The following is a 26,539-nucleotide window of genomic DNA, read 5'->3' as shown; positions in this document are numbered from 1 at the left end:
GATAGCCATTACAGTGTTTTAAGCAAAGAAATGATAGGATCTGAATCAGATTTTCAAGTCACCAACCTTTTCTACGTAGAGTTAATAAAAGAGGGGCAAGATTGAAACAAATAGACCAACAGAAGGCTATTCCAGCAGTGCAGACAGAAAAGAGTGGCTTTGATTTGGCGGCTTCCTGAAATGATGGTGAGAAGATGCAGATGTGAGGAATTTTGGAGAGTGAGTTCTAATCTGTAGGTGTAAGTGGTGAGTTGGATGAGGGGCAAATTCAGGATTCTGCTAGGGTTTATGTAGTTGATTGAATGTTGGTACCATTCATAAAAATGGAAGACATTTCTTTCCCTTCTGCCGGTGGACTCTGAAGTGTCACCATCTCCACCTCCCTCAGGTGCTGATGCTGATGACATCTTTGCTTGCTCCATGCTCTCGTATCTCAGTGTGTCCACATAGTGCTTTGTACGACTTCTCAGAATCTCCCCTCGTGTCCATTTATTCTTCTCTGTTTCCTTCAGTCCTCATCGGGTCAGATCTGGGCTAACTCATTGCACAGTTGCACACCTGCCTCCTCTCTGGGCTGCCAGCTTCTCTCCACTCTTACTTTTTTTCTCTCTGCCACACCGTTTCAGTTTAATAAATGTGTACTAAATGCCCCGTTTGTGAAGATAACTTTTTGGTCAGAGTTGAAAATTAAATTGGAAGTTAAACATACTTAAAGAGACTTGGATGTCAATTCCCAATTTTAATTGGAAGCAGAAGGGAAAAAGGCCATTTTGCTTAGTTGTTAAAAAAAAGACTTCATCGTTTTCTCCTTACATAAAAATAAATTACATGAAGATTAAAGATATTTATCCAAAAATTCTTGACCATAAAATACCAGAAGAAAAGATTAGTAGGCATATTTAAAATTTTTTATGGTCAATAAGTTTGGAGACATTTTAACAAATGTTGAGCGACATAGATATCAGTAAAAAAAGAAAACTCCATTGGATAGGTTAAATTTTTTCCTTTTTATGTAAAAAGAAAACTTTAATAAAGAATTTGAGCTAAATATGTGTAGAAAGAATGATGGAAATAGGAAAATCACTATTTTTAAAACAATAAAAATAGTTTCAGGTAAAAATCATCTTTGGTTGCTAAAATTAGTAGCCAGTGATATGTTTGCATAGTCTCAAAATAACTCCCTTCAAGGTGTTTTTTAATTCCCAAAGGAGAAATGGTATCTTTGCAGGGGAGGAATCTGAAAGACCTACCTTAAACAAATGAGAAAGTTAATGTCACCAGTAGTTGGAAGAATCAGCGATGTGTGTGTCTCCTGATGCATGGGACAATGTCACACTGTCACTTATAAGGTATTTTGCCAAAAACAGATTTGTAAAACTTCCATTGTTCCCTGTACAAGTATTTCATCTTTGTAGCAGTTACCACTATTTTCTTTTAGAAATTTTTAAAAATTTTTAATTATTTTTTTATTTATATTTGAAAGGCAAAGAGAGACATAATGAGAGATACAGAGACAGGCAGAGAGATATATTCCATCTATCAGTTTAGTCTACAAATGCCTTTAGTAGTCAGGGTTGGGCCAGGCTGAAGCCACGAGCCTGGAATTCAATGGGGGTCTTCCACTTGGGTGGCAGGGACTCAAGTACTTGGGCCATCATATGCTGTCTCTCAGGGTGTGCAGGGACTGGAACACAGACACTCCAGTGTGGGGTGTGGGCATCCCAAGTGGCATCTTAACTGCATTGTCAAGTGCGCACTCCACAGTTTCATTAAATAATTATGGAGATAATTGTTTGATATCTTTACATTATTCTTCCCTAATACTTCCTATGAGAAAAATGTGGACTCCTTAACCTCAGTATTCCTGCCTTGTTCCCATTGTATCACCAGGTCCTAGCACAAAATAATACTAAATAATAGTGAGTAAGTAAATGTATTGGAACCTAGCAGTATTTGTAAGAAATATGTATTTAGCATTGGAACGTACTGAACAAGAAATCACAGTTGGATATCCTGGAGGAAACAGATGGAGGACATTAGAAGGTCCAACACTAAAGCTCAAACTAAGCTGATGTCATGAAAATAATGTGTCCTGTGAAAGATATGTCAAGAGAAATGACAGGAAATTAGCATTTGAGAAGCAGAGTGATGGTGAAGGAAGAAAAGGGAAATACTTCTGTTAATAGAGGTCTAAGCAAGAATTGTTCTAAAGTAGATAATATTTAGCAGACAGAGACCATACTTGGAGGGAGCCATTTGCAGTTGTCTTAGAGGAATTTTATTTGATGCAGTGGGTCTCAAGTTTTACTCTAAATTTTTATTATTTTAATTTTTAAATGTATTTCTTTTTATTTATATGAAAGGCAGACACATGCATATAGAGAAGAAAGAGGGAGACAGAGGGAGACTACTCCCATCGTCTGGCTCAGTCCTCAGATGCCCACGACATCAGGGGCTGGGCCAGGCCAAACCAGGAGCTAGGAAGACAGTCTGGGTCTCCCATGTGGGTGGCAGGGAACTAAGTATGTGATCCGTCACCCCTGCCTCCCACATGTGCATTAGCAGGAAGCTGAAATCTGAAACCATACTGGGACTCAAACCCAGGTGCTATGGTATGGGATGCTGGCATCCCATGCAGTGTATTTTTTAAAAAATTTTAATTTAAGTTATATAAGTTTCATATATTTCCTATATACAGATTTAGGAACATAGTGACCCTCCCTCCCACTCTTCCTCCCACTCCGTCTCACATTCCCACTGTTAATTTTTACAAGGATCTATTTTCAGTATACTTAATGATTGTGTAGTTAACCCTACTCGAAGTAAAAAGTTCAACAAGTCATATAAAGAGGAGAAAAACAACAACAACAACAACAACAACACTGTTCCTCAGTGGAAAAGACAAGAGCTATAGACAGTCATTGAATCTCAAAATGTCTATTTCACTCCAATACATTACATTTCAGGTACTCAATTAGTTACCTTGGATCAAGGAAAACAAAAGATATCTGTTTTGGGAACTGGTATATTTCACTAAGTATAATGTCTTCCAGTTGTATCCAACTTGTAAAAAACAAGCAGTGTTGGCCAGCGCCACAGCTGAGTAGGCTAATCCTCTGCCTGCAGTGCTGGCAACCCGGGTTCTAGTCCCGGTTGCTGCGCTGGTTCCGTCCCGGTTGCTCCTCTTCCAGTCCAGCTCTCTGCTGTGGCCCAGGAAGGCAGTGGAGGATGGCCCAAGTGCTTGGGCCCTGAACCCGCTTGGGAGACCAGGAGGAAGCACCTGGTTCCTGGCTTCGGATCGGTGCAGGGCACTGGCCATAGTGGCCATTTGGGGGGGTGAACCAATGGAAGGAAGACCTTTCTCTCTGTTTCTCTCTCTCTCACTGTCTAACTCTGCCTGTCAAAAACAAAAACAAAAACAACAACAACAACAAAAAAACAAGCAGTGTCTTCATCATTGCACCAAATGCCCATTCTTGGCCTCAAAGTTTTGTTTTTGTTGTTCTTAAAATTTATTTATTTGAAAGACAAAGTTAGAGAGGGCAAGCCAGAGATCTTCCATCTGCTGTTTTATTCCCCCAAATGGCCTCAATGGCCAGAGCTGGGTCAATCCAAAGCCAGGAGCCAGGAGCTTCTTCCAGGGGCCATGTACTTAGGCCATCTTCCATTGCTTTCCCCAGGCACTTTAGTGGGGAACTGGATGGAAATGGAGCAGCCAGGACTTGAACTGGTGCCCGTTTGGCAAGTTGGTGCCACTGGTGGCAGTGTTACCTGCTATGCCACAGCACCAGTAGCCAGGTCTTAAGTTTTGATGTGCATGAAGCTATCCTGGACTGGGTTGATGAAACACAGAGACACTTGGGACATCCTTCACAGAAATTGTGACTCAGTGAAGTCTATAAATAGGTTTTTTTGTAGTTAGAATCCTCCTCTTCAACCAAAAATTGTAGTGTAGGTGGTCAAGGAACTATGGTCAGGGGAAACTTACGTCAAATTTAGGGGGTATAGCTACAGGGAAGGAAGGAGTGATGGGCAGACAGGCAGAGCTGATGGCCTGCTTTCTAACAACTTTGCCAGAATAAGGGTGCTCCAATAGTTTTAAAACAAATTACCAGGGAATGCTGTGGAGGACACTGCCATTTTTGGTTTTGTCTACTACAGTGAAGAGATTGTCTCTAGTAAAACAAAATACATGAGTGCGCCAACTCACTGGCACGTGTTCAGCAGTTAATATGTAGTTAATAACTACAGAACATTGGAGAAACAATGAATGACAGTTGTTTCAGGATCGCCATCTTTTGCTTTTACATAATCCTGCAGGACCAGATCCATTTGTTGAAGTACTGTCTGTAGAAAATTTGTGAAAATTAAATAAAATGGCTTAATTCTGACCAAGAGCTGGCCCCTTTTCTGAGCTTCAGGCAAGTGCCAGGAAGGAGATATGATGTGATTTTGAAATATGTTTGTGACTTATTATACTCCATTGAATTAAGCATCCTTCAGATAGTATTTTCTTAAAAGTAATTTGCAATAAAAAAGTATATTAAAATGTACAATAAAATTTAGTGTCTTATGAGTGGCTTATCTTGAGACTATAATTTCTAAAAACATTTAGTATTTTAATTGCAGAAGAGCAAAATTAACATGTCTGTATGGATTTATGATGAAAAAACACCTGTGCATGAAACAAATTTCTCGACACCTCTAATTAACTTATTAAATGTTTTATAATGCATATTAATCAAATCATCCCATTAAAAAGTCCTAAATTAGTACATTTATGATTATGTGAAAAGCCTATTGAATGACACAAAATTCAAAATTTATAATAAAAACCAGAAAACTTTGAATTAAACTATTTTAGTAGAATAATTATGCTTTTAAAATTCTTTTTAAAATTTTTAGTTTTATTTTATTTGTAACAGTGAAAGAGAGACAGACAGAGATATTTTCCCTCTATTGTTCAGTTATCAAATGCCACAACATCCAGGACTGGGCCATGTTGCAGCTAGCAACCCAGAACTCCATCCAGGTCTCCCACATGGCAGGGACCTAAGTATTTGAACCATCATCTACTGCTTCCCAGAATGTGTGTTAGCAGGAAACTGGATAGGGAATTGAACCAGGCACTCTGAAATGGGATGCGGGGGTCCCAAGTGATAACGGAACTACTGCACCAAATGCCATACATTTGAATTTCTTAACTACATTTACCAGGTGGTCAGTACACAGACACTACATCATTCTGCCCAGGAAAAAAGTAAAGGGAATGCCCTTTTCTTTGGCAAGCAGAAGATTATGAACCAAACATTTGCAATAGTGAACTGAAGGCCGGTGCTGTGGCTCAACAGGCTAATCCTCCGCCTTGCGGTGCCGGCACACCGGGTTCTTTTTTTTTTTTTTTTTTTTTTTTTTTACATGCAGAGTGGACAGTGAGAGAGAGAGACAGAGAGAAAGGTCTTCCTTTGCCGTTGGTTCACCCTCCGATGGCCGCCGCGGCCGGCGCGCCGCGCTGATCCGACAGCAGGAGCCAGGTGCTTCTCCTGGTCTCCCATGGGGTGCAGGGCCCAAGCACTTGGGCCATCCTCCACTGCACTCCCTGGCCACAGCAGAGAGCTGGCCTGGAAGAGGGGCAACCGGGACAGAATCCGGCGCCCCGACCGGGACTAGAACCCGGTGTGCCGGCGCCGCAAGGCGGAGGATTAGCCTAGTGAGCCGCGGCGCCGGATCACACCGGGTTCTAGTCCCGGTCGGGTTGCCGGATTCTGTCCCGGTTGCCCCTCTTCCAGGCCAGCTCTCTGCTATGGCCCGGGAGGGCAGTGGAGGATGGCCCAAGTGCTTGGGCCCTGCACCCCATGGGAGACCAGGAGAAGCACCTGGCTCCTGCCTTCGGATCAGCGTGGCGCGCCGGCCGCGGCGGCCATCGGAGGGTGAACCAACGGCAAAAGGAAGACCTTTCTCTCTGTCTCTCTCTCTCACTGTCCACTCTGCCTGTCAAAAAAAAAAAAAAAAAAAAGTGAACTGAAATCTTCATTAGGGCAGTAGATCTGTCATCTTGTCCATGGCCAGTGTTTGGACTTTCATTGAATTTCACTGCTAACTACTGAAAGCTAATTGCCAATATGACTGTGTGACTTAGATTCTGAGCTCTGATTCATGAGTACCACCTTCTGAGTCCCTGGTCTGTCATTTGCTCTTACCTTTCCTAGGTGTTAGTTTTCCCACCTGTAGAGTGCTTGTTGACACCAGGCATTGTGCTATAAGTGTTGCAGGGAGTGTTCAGTTTGCCTTCTCAACACCCCTGGTTGTTAATTACTATTATCAATCCCTTAGTAATTTGAGAAGTTGTGATTCTGTATTTAGTGCTTAGTGGAGTCAGAGTTTGAGCCCAGGTGTGGTGTGTCTAATCTGTAAGCTCAACTTCTGAAGTCATGTGTATTAATGCATTATTTCAGCTACCTAGGAGGAAAGCTTTCTGTTAATGGTACCTATTGTTATGATGATGACAGCTCTTTTGCTGTATTTTCTGCATTACAGGTGACACATAATCCAATAGTACCTCACCCACCCAGAACTCAGCTATTTCCTAGAAGACAGAGGAGAAAAAAATGAATAAAAATGCTTTTTGAAGAGCAAAATTAGAAATCATGTAGCATATTCACTGTAATCAACATGTAGTTCACTCATAGGTGGTCTGCTCAGCTCTGCTCCTCATCTTTACTTTGATTTTTACAAATAAAAAGGTGATTTTTATCAGTGACTTTTTTTTTTTTTGACAGGCAGAGTGGACAGTAAAAGAGAGACAGAGAGAAAGGTCTTCCTTTTTGCTCTTGGTTCACCCTCCAATGGCCGCCACGGCTGGCGCCCTGCAGCCAGCGCACCGCACTGATCCGATGGCAGGAGCCAGGTACTTATCCTGGTCTCCCATGGGGTGCAGGGCCCAAGCACTTGGGCCATCCTCCACTGCACTCCCGGGCCACAGCAGAGAGCTGGCCCGGAAGAGGGGCAACCGGGACAGAATCCGGCGCCCCTACCGGGACTAGAACCCGGTGTGCCGGCGCCGCAAGGCGGAGGATTAGCCTAGTGAGCCGCGGCGCCGGCCTATCAGTGATGTTAAAACAGATTAAAAGAGGAGGAAAGACTATGGTCAAGAAGTTAAGTAGGGGCCCGGCGCCATGGCTCACTTGGTAAATCCTACGCCTGTGGCGCCGGCCTCCCATATGGGCACCGGGTTCAAGTCCCAGTTGCTCCTCTTCCATTCCACTCTCTGCTGTGGCCTGGGAATGCAGTAGGGGATGGCCCAAGTGCTTGGGCCCCTGTACCCACATGGGAGACCAGGAAGAAGCATCTGGCTCCTGGCTTCGGATCAGCACAGCCCCAGCCATAGCAGCCATTTGAGGAGTGAACCAATGGAAGGAAGATCTCTCTCTTTCTCTCTCTCTGTAACTCTACCTGTCAAAAAAAAAAAAAAAAGTTTAGTAAAAAAGTTACTGTTTTCTGATTTTCTAAATCCAGGACATATTAAAAAGAGCAAATTAGAAATGAAAGGGAGCATTGCTATGGGCAGGTATATTGAAAAGACTGTGATTTCCAAGAAAAAGTTAAAAGGGACTGGAATTGTGGTATAGCAGGGTAAATCACAGCTTACAACACTGACGTCCCATGTCAAAGCGTCGGTTGGAATCCTGGCTGCCCCACTTTCGATTTAGCTCCCTGCTAGTGTGCCTCAGAAGGCAGTGAAAAGTGACCCAAATACTTAAGTCTGTGCCATCCATGCAACCTACTTTAAAGGAATTTAAAACATGCATCAGGAATAGTTTATTTGCTCTTTCCTATAGCAGCAACATTCTTGCTAATGGATCTAACCTAAACTACTCTGCTTTGGTGTGTTTATTCTTTTAAAAGATTTATTTATTTACTTGAAAGTCAGAGTTACACAGAGAGAGAAGGAGAGGCAAAGAGAGAGAGAGGTCTTCCATCCGCTGGTTCACTCCCCAATTGGCTGCAACGGTCGGAGCTGTGCCAATCCAAAGCCAGGAGCCAGGAACTTCTTCCAGGTCTCCCACACAGGTGCAAAGGCCCAAGGACTTGGGCCATCTTCTACTACTTTCCCAGGCCATAGCAGAGAGCTAGATTGGAAGTGGAGTAGCAGGGACTGGAACCGGTGCCCATATGGGATCCTGCACTGCAGACAGAGGCTTTAAAAGGGATGAACTTGGCACCTAGTAGTTATATATGTTACCCACATATATAGAAAAAACATACAATGAAAGTTGCTGTAACAATTACAATCAAGTTTCAATTTTCCCATAAATTTTGATTTTTTAAAAAGATTTATTTATTTGAAAGAGTTACAGAGAGAGAAGGAGAGACAGAGAGATCGTCCATCTTTCCCAGATGGCCACAATGGCCAGGGATGGGCCAGCTGAAGCCAGGAGGCAGTAATTTCTTCCAGGTCTCCCACATGGGTAATTGGGCCATCCTTTGCTGCTTCTCCCAGGCCACTAGCAGGGAGCTAGAATGGAAGTGAAGCAGCCAGGATGTGAACTGGCAACCATATGGGATGCCTGTGTTGCAGGTGGTGGCTTCACCTTCTAAGCCATAACACCAGCCCCTGATGTTGTGTTTTTTTTTCCCCATTGTTGTTCATTTCATTGCATTTTTTATATTTTCCTAGAGACTTCTTGTTGGATCTTTGGGTTGTTTAGAAGTGTTACTGCATTTTCAGATCTTGGAAATTTTTAAAAATTTTATTTTTTAAATTGTGAATTGGTGAATCATTACACAATTTTCATTTTTACTTTAACAATATTTTAGTACAGATAAGTAACATCTGGACCACAGTATGTTTCTGAGTTGTAGGTATTACACATGAGTGTAAAAAAAAAAAAAAAAAAAAAAACCACACACACCACAAAGTAATCTTTGGTTTTAATGTCTGAACTTTTAACATCTTTCAAAATGGGCCTAGCAAATTTTCTCCTAAAGCAGGTAAAGATCTGTGGGAGTGTGACTCAAGAGATCCTTCTTTGTGCCTCTGCATTTAAGGTGTGGGAATGACCCTTTACCTCCCTTTATCTAAACCAGTTTGGGCCATTGCAGCCCAGCCTAGGTTACAGTATTTTTCTTTGTGCATCTCCGACTAACTAAGTTGCAATGTGTTCTTCCTGGGAAAATGAACTCTAACCCAGTGGGAGAAAGAAAGGCTGCTGGTTTGGCCAATTAGAAATGAGACTCCTAGAGGTGGTGAGAGGTGTTCCTGCCTCTCTCACCTGATGGACCACAACCTGCTTATCTAGCTTGTTGCAGCACTCAGGTCAAAAGAACAGGGAAGAATGGCACGTTTGGGTGAAGGTCTCACTGGCTCTTTGCTTTATACTGAGACTAAGGAAACTCCTCATTGTCTGGTAGTCTCCATTGTGTGCTCTGGAAAATATTGCTTTATGTAAGAAAGTGGGACTGTACTCTGAGTCTAGCCACTAAAATCAACTATTAAAAAAAAAAAACTTGAATGGAAAATAAAGGCAATTAAGGCTGAAAAATAAAACACAGAATAAGCATTGTTCTGGGTCAGATATTTTCTTTTGTTCATTCTTGCCGTTATTTGCTGCTATTTTTAAAAAAGTTTATTTATTTATTTGAAAGGCAGAGAGAGAGAGAGATAAATATCAATCTTCCATCTGCTGGTTCACTCCCCAAATGGTCACAACAGCCAGAACTGGCAGGGAGAAGCAGGAGCCAGGAACTCCACCTGGGTCTCCCACGTGGGTGGCAGGGGCTCAAGTACCTGAGCCATCAGTTGCCTCCTGTGTGCCTTAGCAGGAAGCTGCATCAGAAGCAGCACTGACAGGATCTGAACCAGCCCTTCCATATGGAATGTGGACATCCCAAGCCATGGCTTAAGGCGGCTTATCTTACTGAACCACAATGCCCACCCATGCTGCTGATTTTAAAAGATAGAAATAATAGAGCTTCATTCCCTTAAGGGGAGCTGAGACTTGGAGACATTGAATTGGAACCTGGAAGCCAAGAGGATTCCGCTACTGGGTTTAGGGAGATGAAACTTTCATACACTTGGGAGCTGTGAAATGTCAGTTTGAAAAGTGTCCCCTGACCTGGCCACTCATGGGTGAGACCTCATGTTTCCTGTGTCCCCTCTGCACACATCAGCTGCTCAGTTGGAGCTACGTGTTAGTTGCACTTCTGGAATAGGGATTGGCTTCTCTGTCCTCCTTTTGAACTTATATAGTTCTGACGTGCTAGTTCCCTAGGGCCCTGTGTTTCCGGCTAAATAGGGAGCAGACTCTTTCCTGCTGCTCACTTTTAAAAAGACAAAGAGAGGCTCTCCTATGCACTGGTTTACATTCCAGATACCCTCAATGGCTGGGATTGGGCTGAAGCCATAGCTGAAGCTGGCAGCTGGGCACCCGATCCAGGTCTTCTTCACGCGAGGCAGGGACCCAATACTTAAGCTGTCACCTCTCAGGTCCCAGATTAGCAGAGAGCTGGAAGCAGGAACCAGAGCTGAGACTCAAACTTGGATTCTCCTATGTGAGATACAGACATCCTAAGCAGTAAGCTAAACTCCTGTTTCCTCTGCTTTTATTTAAAAAGGTCAATTTAAGGAGAAAAACAGCTGCGTAATTGGAGGCTTACAGTGAGGAAGAGTTAGGAATAAAAACAGGAACTCTGAAGCAAAAAAGAGCTCCCAAGAGGGATCGGACGGGTTAAATGCACCGCAAGACTGTAGTTCAGATGTTATCAAGTCACAAGAATGTGGGCTCTGCTGGGGTGGAGGTTGGGAGCAGCCAGAGATTTCATCAGGCATTCCTGATGAGTGTTCCAATTAGTTGTAAGGTGCTCTGAGAGCCATGAAGTGGATCTGCACTAAGCCTCATCATGGGTGAGGAAAGGGAACCTCCCAGGGGCTCAGGAGCTTTCCTGAGTAAGCAGGTGATGGTGCTGAAGATTCATACCCAGGTTTGTCTGGCTCCAAAAGCTGTGTCTGCACCTGGGCTCTGTGGCACACTGGACCTCTGCTTTGAAAATGGAAATTAAGTTTTATTCTTGCATGACGATGAATACTTGCAGTCTGCCTTTGGCATTCTCTTGGTGTCCTGCTTCAGCATGTTTCTGGTCCCCCAAATTGCGATGTGTATTTGATTCTTAAGCACTAGAAGTCAGTTTCACCCTGACTTCCCTGGTTGGTTGCCGAAGTGTGAAGAATTAGAAAAGATAGCCTGCCAGCTATGTGCCAGCTCTGTTGGGCACTTAATACCGCATGGATTACTTCCTTCTCTGAAGTACGTTTGCTTATAATCATGGCACTTAAATTGTTTGCCTTTCCCCTGTTGGAAAAGGGAGACCATAATGAAAATGACTTCGTTTCCTCATCAGAGACCAAGTATTCTGTTTGCTTGATCCGTGCTAGAACAGATATGCTCGTAAGTGTTCCAGGGATGGGGCCTGGGCCCAGTGGTGCTGTATCTTTTTTTTTTTAAGAGGAGTTGAAAATCAAACTTTTTAATGAAATATACCATTTGAAAATATATATTTATTTTATTTACTTAAAATGAATAGCCCACTGATTCACTCCCCAAATGCCTGCAATAGCTGGAACTGGACTGTGCTGAAGGCAGGAGCCAAGAACTCAGTCAGGTCTCCCATGTGGATGGCAGGGACCTAAGTACTTGAACCTTCACCTGCTGTCTTCCAGGATGCACGTTAACAAGAAGCTGGAACTGCGAGCAGAGCCTGGACTCGGTGTAGGATGTGAGCAACCCAAGCGGCACTTAACTAGTGCTCCAAATGCCTACCCCTGAAATACCTCAATTTTTAAATGTTGATATTTCATTCAAATATCAACATCTGGCCCAACCAGATGTTGCCTTTGGAACAATCACTTACATCTACTAGTCAGAGATGCCGTAGTACCGTGAAGAAGTCTGAAATGCCTGGACATTAGGTTGGACAGGATTTAGGTGAGCTGGGGGCAGGAAAGGAGGAAGATGTGCACTCATATTTCTGCTACTTCTTGTACCTGTGACCAAAGTATAGAGGCAGGGCAGACAACGGTGCTGAGGCTGGGAAAAGGGAAGAGGATAGTGTTGGCCGAAGTCGTCTGTTGGAAGTGCTGAGTTATCTTTTCTGATGAGACTTGCTGTCTGTGTCAGGATACTGGGCCAGCTGCCCAAAAAAGACACAGTAGTCATCAAGAAAGAAAGTCCTCATGGTCTGAGTGCAAACAAACCGGGGTGTTCCTGTTTCTTCTTGCTTTGCCATGGTGCATCATCATGACCCAAGAAAAGTCTCCTGGCAGAAGGAGAAAGGGTGGATGGAGAAAGCCATGGCTCTTCCTCTGGAGGCAGGATCCAGACCTTGATTCCATCACGTCTGCTCATCCCTATTGGCAGAACTGGGTGCTGCAGCCTCACTCCAAGAAAGTCTGGTGGTGACTGTGTATCAACTAAAAATCGTATACAGAAAGAATGGGGATTGCATGATTGCATATTGTTTAGCAGTGTGCTAATTTTGTATTTGCGAGTCTCAGATTCTGTGAGGTAAAGTACCCACTTATTGTGGCTACAGTTTAAATTTTCTGATTATTTTAGCAAGACCCTAGTAGCCGGAGTGGAAAGCGATACTTACTATTATTTTGTTCTTTATTTACTGTTATTTTGTTACCTTCTTCATTCCTGGTTAGATTGCCATAGCATGGTGAGTGTCTGTTTCATTTGTTTACATGGTTGATCTAGAGCAGCAGCTTTCAAACTTTTGGGCCTGAGGACCCCTTTGCACTCTAAAATTACTAAAGACACTAAAGACTTTGCTTCCATGAGTTATATCTATTGCATTAAAATTGAAATGCACATTTAGAGTATTTAATTAAGTATTTCAAGTTAAATACTATTCAGTTACAAAGATTGATGCTAAGAAAACATAATGTTTTAAACCATATTATTAAATGCTGTTGGCCTCCCAGATCCCCTGAAAGGCTCTTTGTGGCTCTGGAACACACGTGAGAGCCACTGATCTAGAGAGCATATTTGTCCATGTTGACTTTGGTAATTGTATCACTGCAGCTCTAAGTACCAGGGCTTAAAACAGAGAGGAGCATGGCCATCCAGTAATTACTGGTACAAAAAACAAATTGAGTGGCCAACGTGTGAGCTTCTTTCATCTCAGGTTTCAGAGGAGTTGGATTCTAATACTGAATCATAAATAAATGTAAGTGTGGGAAGTAATAGTGATCATTTCATTTATAGTAATTTAATGTTATGGTGTTGATGGTGCATTGAATTAAATAAACATCATATATATATATGTGTGTATATATATATATATATGCTCATTGTAGTTTGCTAATTTGCTTTTGTGCACAGTTACATTGAGTTTTGGCCACCCAGCTGGGAATCTACCTTTATTCACTTGGCACATGCCTTTGCTCCTCATAGAAGCGTGAGGTGCTAGACGTGGTCTTTGCGTTTTCAGACACCTTTGCTGCCAGGCCCAGGCTGCAGCATGTGACTTGGGCTCTACCACATAGATACGTCTGTCTCATGCTGCGAAATAGAAAGCAAGGACAGGCAGAAATATTGGCTGCTGCACACAGTCATGGAGCAGCAACTGCAGAGTTGATAAACGTTGCTGGAGTTGGTGGTGGCAGCTGCATTCTCCCCTTTTATCAGTGACGTAGACAGCAGTGGCATTTCCACCAGACCAATGCTACTGTGCAGCAATATTCATGCATATGCAGCCTCCAAGCCTAATTTTTCTAGCCCTTGAAATGTGTGATCTTTCCTTTATCTTTCTATGAAATCAAGACTCAGTGCGGTTGCCTGCAGCTAAGAGTTCTGCTTGATACATTCTCAAATGTGTTTTTTCTCAAAGTTTTGTTTGGAAACCTCACGTATCAAGATCATCTGGGGGGCCAGGGCTATGGTGTAGCAGGTAAAGCCGCCACATGCAGTGCCAGCATCCCATATGGGCTCCAGTTCAAGTCCTGGCCACTCCACTTCTGATCCAGCTCTTGGCTATGGCCTGGGAAAGCAGTGGAAGATGGCCCAAGTCCTTGGGCCCCTGCACCCATGTGGGAGACACAGAGGAAGCTCCTGGCTCCCCTGGCTTTGGATTGGCACAGCTCTGGCCATTGCAGCCATTTGGGGAGTGAATCGGCAGATGGAAGACCTCTCTCTGCCTCTCCTCTCTCTATGTAACTCTGACTTTAAAATAAATAAATCTTTTTTTTTTTTTTTTAAAAAAAAGATCATCTGGGTCATATTCTAACAGAGCCTGTAAATGGTCTTAAAACAGATGGACTGGAGAATGTGGGTGTTTGGTGCAGCTGTCAGGTTGCTGCTAAGGACACCTACATCCCATATCAGGGTGCCTGCTTCAAGTCTCCACTCTGCTTCTGATCTTGCTTCCTGCTAATATGCACCTTGGGAAGGAGAAGATGATGGCTCAGGTTCTTGGGTTCCTGCAACCTACTTGGGAGACCCAGATTGAGTTCTAGTCTTCTGGCTTTGGCCTGGCCCAACCTAAGGTGTTGGAGGCATTTGGAAAATGGACCAGAGCTGGAAGATCTCTCTCTGACTCTACCTTTCAAATAAAATGAAAATAAATAAATGACAATTAAAAACAAAACCAGATGGACAGATCCTTGCGGTGAGTCCTAGAAGTCCGTGTTGTAAACAAATCTCAGGCTTAGTGCTTTTTAGGTACGGTACAATTTAAGAACAATGCCCTCATGTTTCCAAATTGTTAAATTATTTGCTTTCTGGCTGGCGCTGCAGCTCACTAGGCTAATCCTCCGCCTGCGGCTCTGGCACCCTGGGTTCTGGTCCCAGTCGGGGTACTGGATTCTGTCCTGGTTGCTCCTCTTCCAGTACAGCTCTCTGCTGTGGCCCGGGAAGGCAGTGGAGGATGGCCCAAGTGCTTGGGCCCTGCACCCACATGGGAGACCAGGAGAAGCGCCTGGCTCCTGGCTTCAGATCAGCGCAATGAGCTGGCCGCAGCGCGCTGGCCACAGCAGCCATTGGGGGGGTGAACCAATGGAAAAAGGAAGACCTTTCACTCTGTCTCTCTCTCTCTCTCACTATCCACTCTGCCTGTCAAAAAAAATTATTTGCTTTCTGTTTAGGCATCCGAGTAACCCTTACAAGAAATAATTCCGCTTTTTTACAAAGCCCTAGTCAGATATGTCCTTGTCTTCTCAACCCCACATTCTGCATATGCTTTTATTCTGTCTCTAACTCCTAAAAAGTCTTTTTCCCCTGATTTATTTATTCTCACTCAGCAGTAGTAATTCCTTGGTTGGGATTGCTTCCATTCAGTGGTGCCTGAGTTTGTCATCCAGGTTCTAAGCTGCACTGTCACTGTGACTCTCTCCAGGTTGCTTCTTGGGCAGTTTTGTAACCTGCAGGCTTAGAGTTCATTGTTCACCCCAGAGATCACTGGTGATGATGAAGGGAAAGACTGGGTCATGCAGGGTGATTCTCCTTGGTGGGCTTCTTATCCATGGATCCAGGCTAGAAAATTGTGGGGGAGGCTGAGTGGTGGACTTCTGAAATGTATAGAGTCACAAATGCTATAATTTTAAGAGAACATAGTTTTACCCCATGTTTCCTAAATGAGGAGCTGAGGAGAAGATACAAGTCCAGGGTGAAATAAATTTAGAAGAAATGTTGATGCAGAAATTGACCTAAACAACTTAAAAAGGAAGGAAGTTTAAAATTTATTGTTAATATTTGACCTTGAGTATGTTCATTTAACATATTTGTGCATCAGTATCCTCAACTGCAAAATGAAGATTTTAGTGATAGCTAACATGTATTGACTGTTTTCTAGGAACTATTCTAAGAACCTTATATGCTAACTCATTTAATCCTTAGCGTGGCCATATGACATATCACTCCCACTTTTCAGATACATAGAATCTAACCTGCAGTCATGCTGCTGACATTGTCCATTGCTGCTTTACAAACATGCATGAACTCAGTGGCATAAGACAGTTATATATCTGTTACTCGTAATTCTGCAGTTCAGGGGTGTGTGGGCAGAGTTCAATGAAGTCCTCTTCTCACAGTTTCATAAGAGATCAGTTGGAGTGTCAATACGACCCAGGGCCTCATCTGAGGCTCCGAGTCCTCTTTCAAACTCATATGATTATTGGAAGAGTTAATTTCCTTGAGGCTGTGGAGGAGTTGTGAAAGCCGAGTCCTCAAGGCCAAAAAGACAGTGTCCCTGTCGCTCCCCCTCTTCGTGGAGGAACGACACAGGACCCTGCGCTGTTCTTTCGTCTGCTCGGCCCTCCCCGGGTTTGCTGCTGGTTCTTCCCGGGTTGGCTACTATCCCTTCCACCTCCGTGGAAGGGCAGTTCCCCCTGGCCACATTCCCCACTTCCGCAGGGGAGCGGCACACCGCCGGCCGGCTCTTTCGGGGGCTGCACGGGTTCCCTTAGATGTTCCCCATAGATGTTCCTGGTGCATGCCGTCTCTCTCCTCCTTTATAGTCCTCCTCCGCCAATCCTAACTCGGCTGCCCACACGCCGAGTACGCTGCTCTCCAATCAGGAGCAAGTCCTACAGTTTATTGGTTGAACTGGAGGCAGCTGTGCGGAAGCTGTTTACTTCTCTCCCAGCGCCATATTGTGGGAGAGCAGATGCATAGAATAAGTCTTAATTCCAGTAACTCAGTCCAGTCCGGGCTGCTCCCCACAGATCCCCCTTTCTTTTTATTTTTTGGCGTTGATATGCGCCTGTCTTCGGTGTCCCGCGGCACACACTCTGCTCTACTTGCTAGAGTTGCCACAGGTTCTTCAAGTCCTATCAATCAGGCAAACCGAATCCGGGTCCTCTCTTCGCCATGTTGTGAGGAGGTTTTTAGGCGCTGATGCGTGCCTGTGTTCGGTGACCTGCGGCTCATACTTTGGTCGAGCCGCCTGCTGGCGCTTACCGCCTTAATCAGGCAGACCGAATCCAAGCTTTCTTATTGCCATGTTGAGGGGAGGCCTTTCTATTTCTCTATTTCTCTATCTCCGGGCATTCCTATTTCTCCCATTTTACTTCTATCTTCCAGCATTCCTATTTCTCTCACTTTGCTTCTAAACTTCTATTTCTCTTATCCCTGCAGCTTCCCGGTGCCTCGCCCTGCCGGCAGCTTCACGGCTCCGCGCAGCTTCAGCCAGCGCCTCTCTCATCTGCGCGGCTCGGCTTTGCGCGCACACTCCGCGGTCTCGCACTTAACCCTTTCGCGTCTGAACCACGGCCTCGCGCCAGCCCCGCGTTCCCTATGTACTTGAGCCCCGCACGCTCTGTCTGCGCGCGGCAGCCTCCGCGAGTCACACAGCGTAGCTTACGTGTCCGCCACTAGCATTCAATCTAAGTTCCCCGGGCTAGCCTGGCGAATTCAACCCAGCTCACGTTTCCGCCCCACGATCTGGCTTCCCGTCCTTTGCTCCCCGGGCTAATCAGACGGATCCCAATCTGGCTTACGTTTCAGCTTCTGGTTTCAACTTTTCGCCCCCTATTCCCGGGCTAACTTGAGAATCCCAAAGTGGCTTTCGTTTCAGCCTCGGCCTGCCCCCCGCGGCTTCAATTTCCCTAACACTTTTCTCTACCCGGTATGTTTCCCCAAGCTTTCCTTCAACAATATTCCTCCCTCATTTCTCCTGGCCTCTCCCCACAGTCCGCGTCCAAGTCTGTTTGTTCTAGCTTTCACTTTCGCTTTCGACCTTAGAGATTTCTCCCAGCTTCCCCCCGTAGTCCGTATCCGAATCTATGCCTAGGCTTTCAATAGCTTCTTCCGGCTCCTTTTTCGTCCGGCTTTTCCCTAGGCTGTTTGCTAGTCTCTCTCTCCGATATTTTCCCTAGGCTGTTTGCTAGTCTCTCTCTCCGATATTTTCCCAGTTCTTCCCGTTTCTTCCCTCCTAAGTTTGCTATCCGTCCTAGGTTTCCTATCCAAGCTAGGTTTCCTATCCGAGTCACTTCTTCCCTCCTAGGTTTCCTATCCGAGTCACGGCACCATTATGTCGCTCCCCCTCTTCGTGGAGGAACGACACAGGACCCTGCCTAGGCTTCATATCCGAGTCACGGCACCATTATGTCGCTCCCCCTCTTCGTGGAGGAACGACACAGGACCCTGCGCTGTTCTTTCGTCTGCTCGGCCCTCCCCGGGTTTGCTGCTGGTTCTTCCCGGGTTGGCTACTATCCCTTCCACCTCCGTGGAAGGGCAGTTCCCCCTGGCCACATTCCCCACTTCCGCAGGGGAGCGGCACACCGCCGGCCGGCTCTTTCGGGGGCTGCACGGGTTCCCTTAGATGTTCCCCATAGATGTTCCTGGTGCATGCCGTCTCTCTCCTCCTTTATAGTCCTCCTCCGCCAATCCTAACTCGGCTGCCCACACGCCGAGTACGCTGCTCTCCAATCAGGAGCAAGTCCTACAGTTTATTGGTTGAACTGGAGGCAGCTGTGCGGAAGCTGTTTACTTCTCTCCCAGCGCCATATTGTGGGAGAGCAGATGCATAGAATAAGTCTTAATTCCAGTAACTCAGTCCAGTCCGGGCTGCTCCCCACAGTCCCTGTCTCACTTGATTAGGCAGACGCACCAGGGCAATAGCTTAACATCGACAGATTAGAGTGCTTGATGTAACTTCAGTAGCTCTTCATCTTTGCTCTATGATGCGACATAATCCTGGTAGTAATATCCCCATCGCATTTACCTGGTTCTATTAGTTAGAAGCCAACTGCAGGTCTCATCTGTACTCAAGGGAAAGGGATTACACAGTTCTGTGGATACCGAGTTTGAAGCATGAATCATGGAACCATCTTAGAATGCTGCCAACCACGGGTCACAGGCAGAGTTTAAACCCAGCCCTGCTCCAGGTTAAGAGTCTGTGCCCCAGTATTCACATCCTAACCACCAGGACCTTCTTTCTCCCCTTGAAGAAAGCAAATGTACTTTATGGTTTTGCACAGAGTTCTAATAAGTAAGATAACACTATTGGGGTGACAGTCAAAAATATTAATTCCTTTCACATCCACCTTTAAAGGTTAGCTTCAAAAAAATCATAAGCGCCTGCAGATTTGTATTTTCAGGAAGAGATTTCCAACAATTCTAAATACTTGGGTTGTGTAAGTGATTAGAGTTCATTCATGTTTGTTTCTGAGGCAAAAGTAACCCTGGAACTTGGGATTTGAGACTTAGGTTCCCGGAAAGCTAACCTGAGCTTTGCTTTCTGTCTTTGAAACAGATGAAGTGATTGAGAAGGAAGAGCGAACGTCTTCATTTTGTAGACAGGACAACATGGACCAGCCATTTACTGTGAATTCTCTGGTAGGTTGCACCACTGATATTTTGCATTTGGTTGGAAAGCCAAGAAGGAAGAACAGAAACAGACCCGCTGTGGAATGAGTCACACACCTTGTAGAAGTGTAGCGCTTTCTCACAGTTTTCCATCCACCCATGTGGTCGTCTCCCTCGAAGATGTGACAGAGGAAGCCATCTTTGCAAACCTGAAAAATATGTTTCTCAAAACCATGTGACATTTAAAAAAAATGTGACATTTTAATTTGGCCAGATTCCAGAAATACAGACCTTTGAAAAGACACCTGAGGGAAGATTTAAAGTTGACTTCATAAACTTAACAGATACTTAAACGTCTTGGTGCCCCAGCTTCTTTACAGATGAAAAGTGGTGGCTTACCTTGTGTGGTAATAACCGAGGAAGACATTTCATATTTAACACCTCTGTATTGCTTTGGGATCCTTATGTAAATGGTCTCATGTGTGAAACTGATTCCAGGCCGGCGCCGCGGCTCAATAGGCTAATCCTACACCTGTGGCACCGGCACACCGGGTTCTAGTCCCAGTCGGGGCACCAGATTCTGTCCCGGTTGCCCCTCTTCCAGGCCAGCTCTCTGCTGTGGCCCAGGAGTGCAGTGGAGGATGGCCCAAGTCTTTGGGCCCTGCACCTGCATGGGAGAGCAGGAGAAGCACCTGGCTCCTGGCTTCGGATCAGTGCGGTGCGCTGGTCGCAGCAGCCATTGGAGGGTGAAACATCAGTAAAGGAAGACCTTTGTCTCTCTCACTGTCCACTCTGCCTGTCAAAAAAAAAAAAAAAAAAAAAAGAAAGAAACTGATTCTTTTCACTTTTACCCTCATTGGCCAATACAATGTACACTTTCTCTAGCAAGATCTTTAAAAAAGACTTGTTGGAGAGGAAATAACAGGGACTTCGATCACTTGGGCTTCTTCTGCATCCCATATCATTCTGTAATTGTGAATGCAGGCATAATGCTTAATCTCTAAGGCTTTAATTTTGTATTTGCCTTATGGCAGTTGAAGATAGTAATTTTCTTGCTCCCAGCCTAGTAGTGGTAGTTTGATGATGGAAGCTGTCATTCCCTTCCTGCACACGACCTGCACTAACACACTCACAGCAACCCTGTCAGAGTAGGCCTGAGTGGAGCAGTGCACTGAACACCCTATATGTACAAAGCCTAGCACTTGGACATAGAGAAAGAGAGGGCCTGGCTCTTGAGTTGAAATAGGTTGTGACCTAATTTCACTCAACCAAGAAATTGCTGTGTAGAAGCTCAGTTGTTTTCAGTGTATGTTTGAGAAGTAATGATTTGGAGGAAGTTTTCTATTTCTTGACTCCGTATTCTCATTCTGCTGTGGGGCCTTAAAGAATGTCCTATTTCTACCTCTGAAGGACTTACCCTTATGGGATTTTTTTTTTTTTTTTTTTTTTTTTGGACAGGCAGAGTGGACAGTGAGAGAGAGAGACAGAGAGAAAGGTCTTCCTTTTACTGTTGGTTCACCCTCCAATGGCCACCACGGCCAGTGCGCTGTGGCCAGTGCACCGCACTGATCTGAAGCCAGGAGCCAGGTGCTTCTGGTCTCCCATGCAGGTGCAGGGCCCAAAAACCTGGACCATCCTCCACTGCACTCCCTGGCCACAGCAGAGAGCTGGCCTGGAAGAGGGGCAACCGGGACAGAATCCGGCACCCCGCCCGGGACTAGAACCCGGTGTGCCAGCGCCACAGGCGGAGGATTAGCCTAGTGATTCACGGTGCTGGCCCATGGGATTTCTTAGGTGCTATTTCCAGAATGTTATATGAGTGTAATTAAAATTGTATTGCGCGTGTTGCTGCAGAAATGAACACCAAAGCTTTTTCATCTGAATAATTTGTACTTTCATCCAAGAAATTCACATGCAAATGAAATGTAGATTGATGAGGACTTTAGGGTATTTCCTGCTTCTCTCAGTTTTAGATTTGGAAAGGACTCAGTAAAGGAAAAATCGATCTTATTTTTTCTTCGGGGAAAGACGATCATCTAGTTATAGACTTGTTGCTGTATTCTCTCTTTCACTTCTTAACTTTCATTTGGTGCTTTTAATGACTGCTATTGCTGTCACAGGTAACATGCTACATACTGGGGAACGCAAAGGAATAGAGAAGGATTTCTTTGGACATCTCAAGGAGTTCCTAAGAAGTTTGAGACACTTGCATTGCAATCATTAGGACCCAAGTGGACTATCCATAATAAAATATGGACAGACGACTTTCGTACCTATAGGAGACTGGAGGCCCCTTAGGAAAATGCTCTGGTTTCCATGGAATTTTTTTTAACCATCTTCTAATGTGACTCAGGCAATTATCTGTAGTTGAGTAATAATATTTTCTTTACGTGTTGTTGGTATATAGTGAGTGTGCTTACAGAAAAGGGGATGGATTGCTGAAGTGTGTTTGAGATGTCTTAATTGGAAAATACTGTGAATACTCAAGCCTGGGGCTCAGAGTTCACAAGCACTGATTCTTGACTCTGACCTCGGAAATCAGAAAGTCGTTCAGGGACTTAGAAAAGCAGTGTGATGGGGTACAGATAGGAAAAAAGTGCTTTAATCACTTAGGAAGAGCCTGAGTATTGCTGCTGTTGTCAGTCACATCTTTCTTTCAGCATTGGACCAAGTGAGGCCAGATCAAAGGTACAGGTGAGGATCAAAATCAAGTGTGCCCTTTACTCCTGGTGGCTTGAACCAGGAATTTCTGTCCTCCAGAGAATATGGGAGGCTGAAAAAGTCTTCTTATCTCTTCTGCTGTCCTCTGACCTATCTTAGCCACCAGTTTCAAAATGAACAGCAGGTGACCTTCAGGGAAAGGAAGTGTAGGCCCCAAGAGCTTCTTTAAGGAGGGAAAAATGGGAAGGAGGACTCGCCCATATGGCTTCTGGCCAGGTCAAAGGAGTTGCAGCAGGTGCAAGAGGCGTGGCCTGCCTCTGACTTAATGGAAGCTTGAGAAATGAGTTTATGGCTCTCTAGTTATATAATAACCTTTAGGAGCCAAAGTCCTTTCAGATCTCTGGGTTTCTATAGGCTGTCTATCAAAGTTGACCAGATGGCATTGGGAAAATTTCAAGTATCTAATTCCCTGCACCCTGCCCCTGAAGGTTGATTCAATAATTTATGGTCAAACTAAGACCGTGTCCTCCTTGATTTCTTTCGTAGTTTTCAACAGACCTCAGTCAAATGTTCTGCCTCCATTGTAGACAGATTTGGGTCCTGTTGTTATCTGCCTGAAGAGGGCTTAGCAAGCGAAGTTTGCTCTAGTCTTGGGGCATCAGGAATGGCAGTGGTCTAAAGCTTCTCTAACTGGAGTGTGCGTAAGTAGCTCAGGAACAGCAGTAAAAACATCAATTCTCAGCCGGTGCCGCGGCTCACTAGACTAATCCTCCACCTTGTGCCGGCACACCGGCACACCAGGTTCTAGTCCCGGCTGGGGCTCCGGATTCTGTCCTGGTTGCCCCTCTTCCAGGCCAGCTCTCTGCTGTGGCCAGGGAGTACAGTGGAGGATGGCCCAAGTCCTTGGGCCCTGCACCCCATGGGAGACCAGGATAAGTACCTGGCTCCTGCCATCAGATCAGCGTGGTGCGCCGGCCGCAGCGCACCGGCCGCAGCGCACTGGCCGCGGTGGCCATTGGAGGGTGAACCAACGGCAAAGGAAGACCTTTCTCTCTGTCTCTCTCTCTCACTGTCCACTCTGCCTGTAAAAACATGAATTCTCAGCTCACCTCCTGAGATCCTGAGTCTGTAGGCGTGAAGCAAGGCCAGTGAGGGTTTGGAGTTTTTAAGAAACTCGCCGTTGCTGCTGATGGTCCTGGTGCAGGGACCATACTTTGAGACTTAATGATCTAAACCTAGTGTCAGTGAACCATAAACCCGTAGATAAACTCATTTGCTTGGGACACAGCAAGAAATATTTTTCCATATTGTTTATGGCTGCTTTTAACCGTGGTAGAGCTAAATTCAAGTTGTGCCACAGACCCTAAAATATTTGCTATCTGGCCCTTAATAGATAAAATTTTCTGGCTCTTCTTGTCTTTCTGAAACACTGACTTTTAATTGAATAATTGTCCTGAATACATATATTCTATGCTTTTCCAAATGTGTACAGTTATTTCTTTTTATTAATAAAATTCATTTGTATTAACATCACTTTTGTTAATGATATATCATCATTTTCTCAGTCAAGCACCAATTATAGCATAATCACTATTAAGTGCAAATGTCTAAGCGCTGTTTATTTAAAAATATGGGGAGGTGTTTGGATGCTTGGAAGGACTTCTCCAGAGCTTATTGGTGGGTTTTGTTTTCACTCAATGGAGATGCAATGAGGCACTGAGAAGTTCTTACTAGATACATACCGAAGCAGAGTTGAATCCTTACAGAAACATTAAATCCAAGCTACCTCTGGGAAACCCTTCGTATTGGAATGACATGAGCTATGCCATGGCAGGAATCTATCCAGGGGCCTGCTTTACATGACCCAGTATGGAAACATTCACGGAGTCATGGGGTCAAACATATTTTACCTAAAACGACTGAACTTTCACAGAATTCTACCCCAAAATCTAAAAACAGCTGCGTGAGGACGGCTGGGGAAACTTAGGTTTTCTCTGGGCTACTTCCTTTCCTAGAGCTTCCGATGCTGGTGTCTGTTGGTGTGGAGACCACATATTTAAGCACAAAGACTTTACTCCGCCTTCAGCTCTTTATGGAAAGATTTCCTTAGGTATTGGCGCCAGACTTTTATACAGAAAAGTACATCCATTATGTCAGTCATATTCTTCTTATAATCAGATATTTAAATTTTGCTTTGCAGAAGAAGCTAGCTGCTATGCCTGATCACACAGATGTTTCCCTGAGCCCAGAAGAGCGAGTGCGTGCCCTAAGCAAGCTCGGTTGCAACATCACCATCAGTGAAGACATCACTCCACGCCGCTACTTCAGATCAGGAGTGGAGATGGAGAGAATGGCATCTGTGTATTTGGAAGAAGGAAACTTGGAAAATGCCTTTGTTCTTTATAATAAATTTATAACGTACGTCTTTTTTGTTGTTGGTTTGGAGACCTTTGAGATGAGGAAAGTTAGAAAATGTTTATTTTGCTGTGGTCATTTATTGGGAATTTTTAATGTGCAGATGAATTTACAGTTTCCTAAAGCATTAGAAGTCCAGGTTTTTAAATTACTGACTAATGTGCCCAAAGGCATCCTGAGACCATCTGTGAGGCTGAGGGATGGGATGAGGTGCAGAGATGTCAGATCGCTCTCCACAGGCCAGTGCAGCATCCTGCACGTCTTGCTCTTTACAAGTCAAATTCTCTTTTGCGTGCCCGTTGCATAGGAGGGCAAGCTTCCTGAGAGCGGGAGCCATATTGCAGCTCCCTTGTAGCATCTGGATAATGCTGCAAATTGGATTTGATTGTTAGAGACCATTTAGGGAACAGAGGTAATATCTTACCCAGGTTCATACAGTACTTTTTTTCAAAAGACAGTTTATTTGGCTGTGTAAGAATACTAAGTGAAAAGAGCTTTCAGAATGGTGAGTGGGGCCAGCATTGTGGCACAGTGGATGAAACTGCCACCCTGTGACACTGGCATTCCATAGGAGTGCCAGTGTGAGTCCTGGGTGCTCTACTTGCCATCCTGCTCCCTGCTGACGTTCCTGGGAGTGAAACAATGGATGGAAGATCTCTGTTTCTCTCTGTCTCTCCCTCTCTCACTCTTTCCCCCAAACTCTGTTTTTCAAATACATAAGAAAATCTTTTTTAAAAATGTAGAATGATAGGGATTACATCATTGTAACCATATAGAAATAACACAGTGCCCATGAGCTATGTGTTTGTAACATATCTTGGTTTAAGTGTTAACAGAAATGGAATTTGGACTTGCTGTAACAATTTGGCAAATTTCTGACTGGAAGGCTTTCCTGTTGCCAATAATTATTTAATCTAAACCAAACCTTTTATTTCCTTGATTTAAAGTCACAGGTTGATTAACTTCGCTAATTTAAAAATTTATTTCTTTAAAAATAAAAATTGTATGTATTTATGACATACAACACAATTTTTGATATATGTATTCACTATGGGATAACGAAAGCTAATTAGCACACTCATCACTTCATGTGCTTTTTTTTTTGTAATGAGATACTTAAGTTAATTCAGCTGTTTTCAGTGGCACACTGCATTGTAACTATAACTGCAATATTATACACTGGATCTCCTGAACTTGGTCCTTCTGTAGGCCTGGAATTGTGATTCTTTTGACCAACATCTCTCCCACTTCCAAGTCACCCTCCCAGCCTCTGACACCCACCTTTCCACTCTGCCCCTGTGAGTTCAGCTTTCTTAGATTCTACCTATAAAAGAGATCATGTAGTATTTGTCTTTCTGTGCTCGGCTTATTTCATTTCTAATTTCACTAGTTTAGTTGGTTGCTTACGCTGACAACATTTGGGTTAAATCTGCATTCCATGATTCTACCAAGGACAAAATTAAAAGTGGTTTACTGAGTATACAAATTTCCAAGTTGATTAAAATGGTTAGCAACCTTTCACCTTCCTTGGAAAACTGCTTGTTTTTTTTTTTTTTTGTTGTTGTTGTTGTTTTGTTTTGTTTCTAAAAAGTTAAGCAATAAATATGAAATTGGAGATTAAGTAGTACTCATTGATAGCCAAGGTTTAAAAAAATGTTTTGTTTCTGTACTACAAGTTAGCAATTGATAATACACGCATTTCTTTTTTACCTTTTGCTCAAGCTTTTTACAGATCCTCTGGAATCCCCTGTGTGATGAAGGGGTGTCATTTCCCTTAATTACAAATTTTCAGTTAGAAGTTTTTGATAGATGGTAGCTGTGGAGTGGTGCTGCGAATTCAGTTTTTGATAGATGGTAGCTGTGGAGTGGTGCTGCGAATTCATTCGTGGTTATTTGAGCCTTTTGCAATGGTGAGAAAGAGTTCACATCAGTCTTTCTCAGTTCTTATACTTTTATGAGTCATCTCTGTTATCGTGTTATAGCAGCATATGTTAAGTAAGGTAATGGTTTTGTCTGAGTGGGTTAAGCACATAGGGCCTGAGAAAGACCAGTGACTTGGTTTGTTTAGGAAATATCCTGACCTTAACCTTGCTAGCTTTAGTACTTAGGTTTGCAGAGCTTAACTGTGTTGTAGTGCCAAAATAATACTTCTTGTGTCA

General features: G+C 44.2%; 1 protein-coding gene across 7 annotated transcripts in view; it reads left to right on the top strand.

Annotated features, from left to right (window-relative positions):
• Nucleotides 1-26,539, top strand: part of STAMBPL1 (STAM binding protein like 1) — a 58,714-nt gene that overhangs the window by 15,736 nt on the left and 16,439 nt on the right. For all 7 annotated transcript variants that reach the window (XM_070057643.1, XM_002718497.4, XM_051823929.2 and 4 more), the window contains exons 2-3: nucleotides 19,252-19,334; nucleotides 24,166-24,383. In XM_070057643.1, coding sequence (XP_069913744.1) covers nucleotides 19,305-19,334; nucleotides 24,166-24,383 — 248 coding nt within the window. In that variant the 5' untranslated portion in view covers nucleotides 19,252-19,304. The remainder of the gene's footprint in view (nucleotides 1-19,251; nucleotides 19,335-24,165; nucleotides 24,384-26,539) is intronic.

This window comes from Oryctolagus cuniculus, chromosome 15, assembly GCF_964237555.1.
Source record: "Oryctolagus cuniculus chromosome 15, mOryCun1.1, whole genome shotgun sequence".
Classification (NCBI taxonomy): Eukaryota; Metazoa; Chordata; class Mammalia; order Lagomorpha; family Leporidae; genus Oryctolagus; species Oryctolagus cuniculus.
Note: the sequence above shows the minus strand (reverse complement) of the source record. Positions and strands in the feature narration are given on the sequence as shown.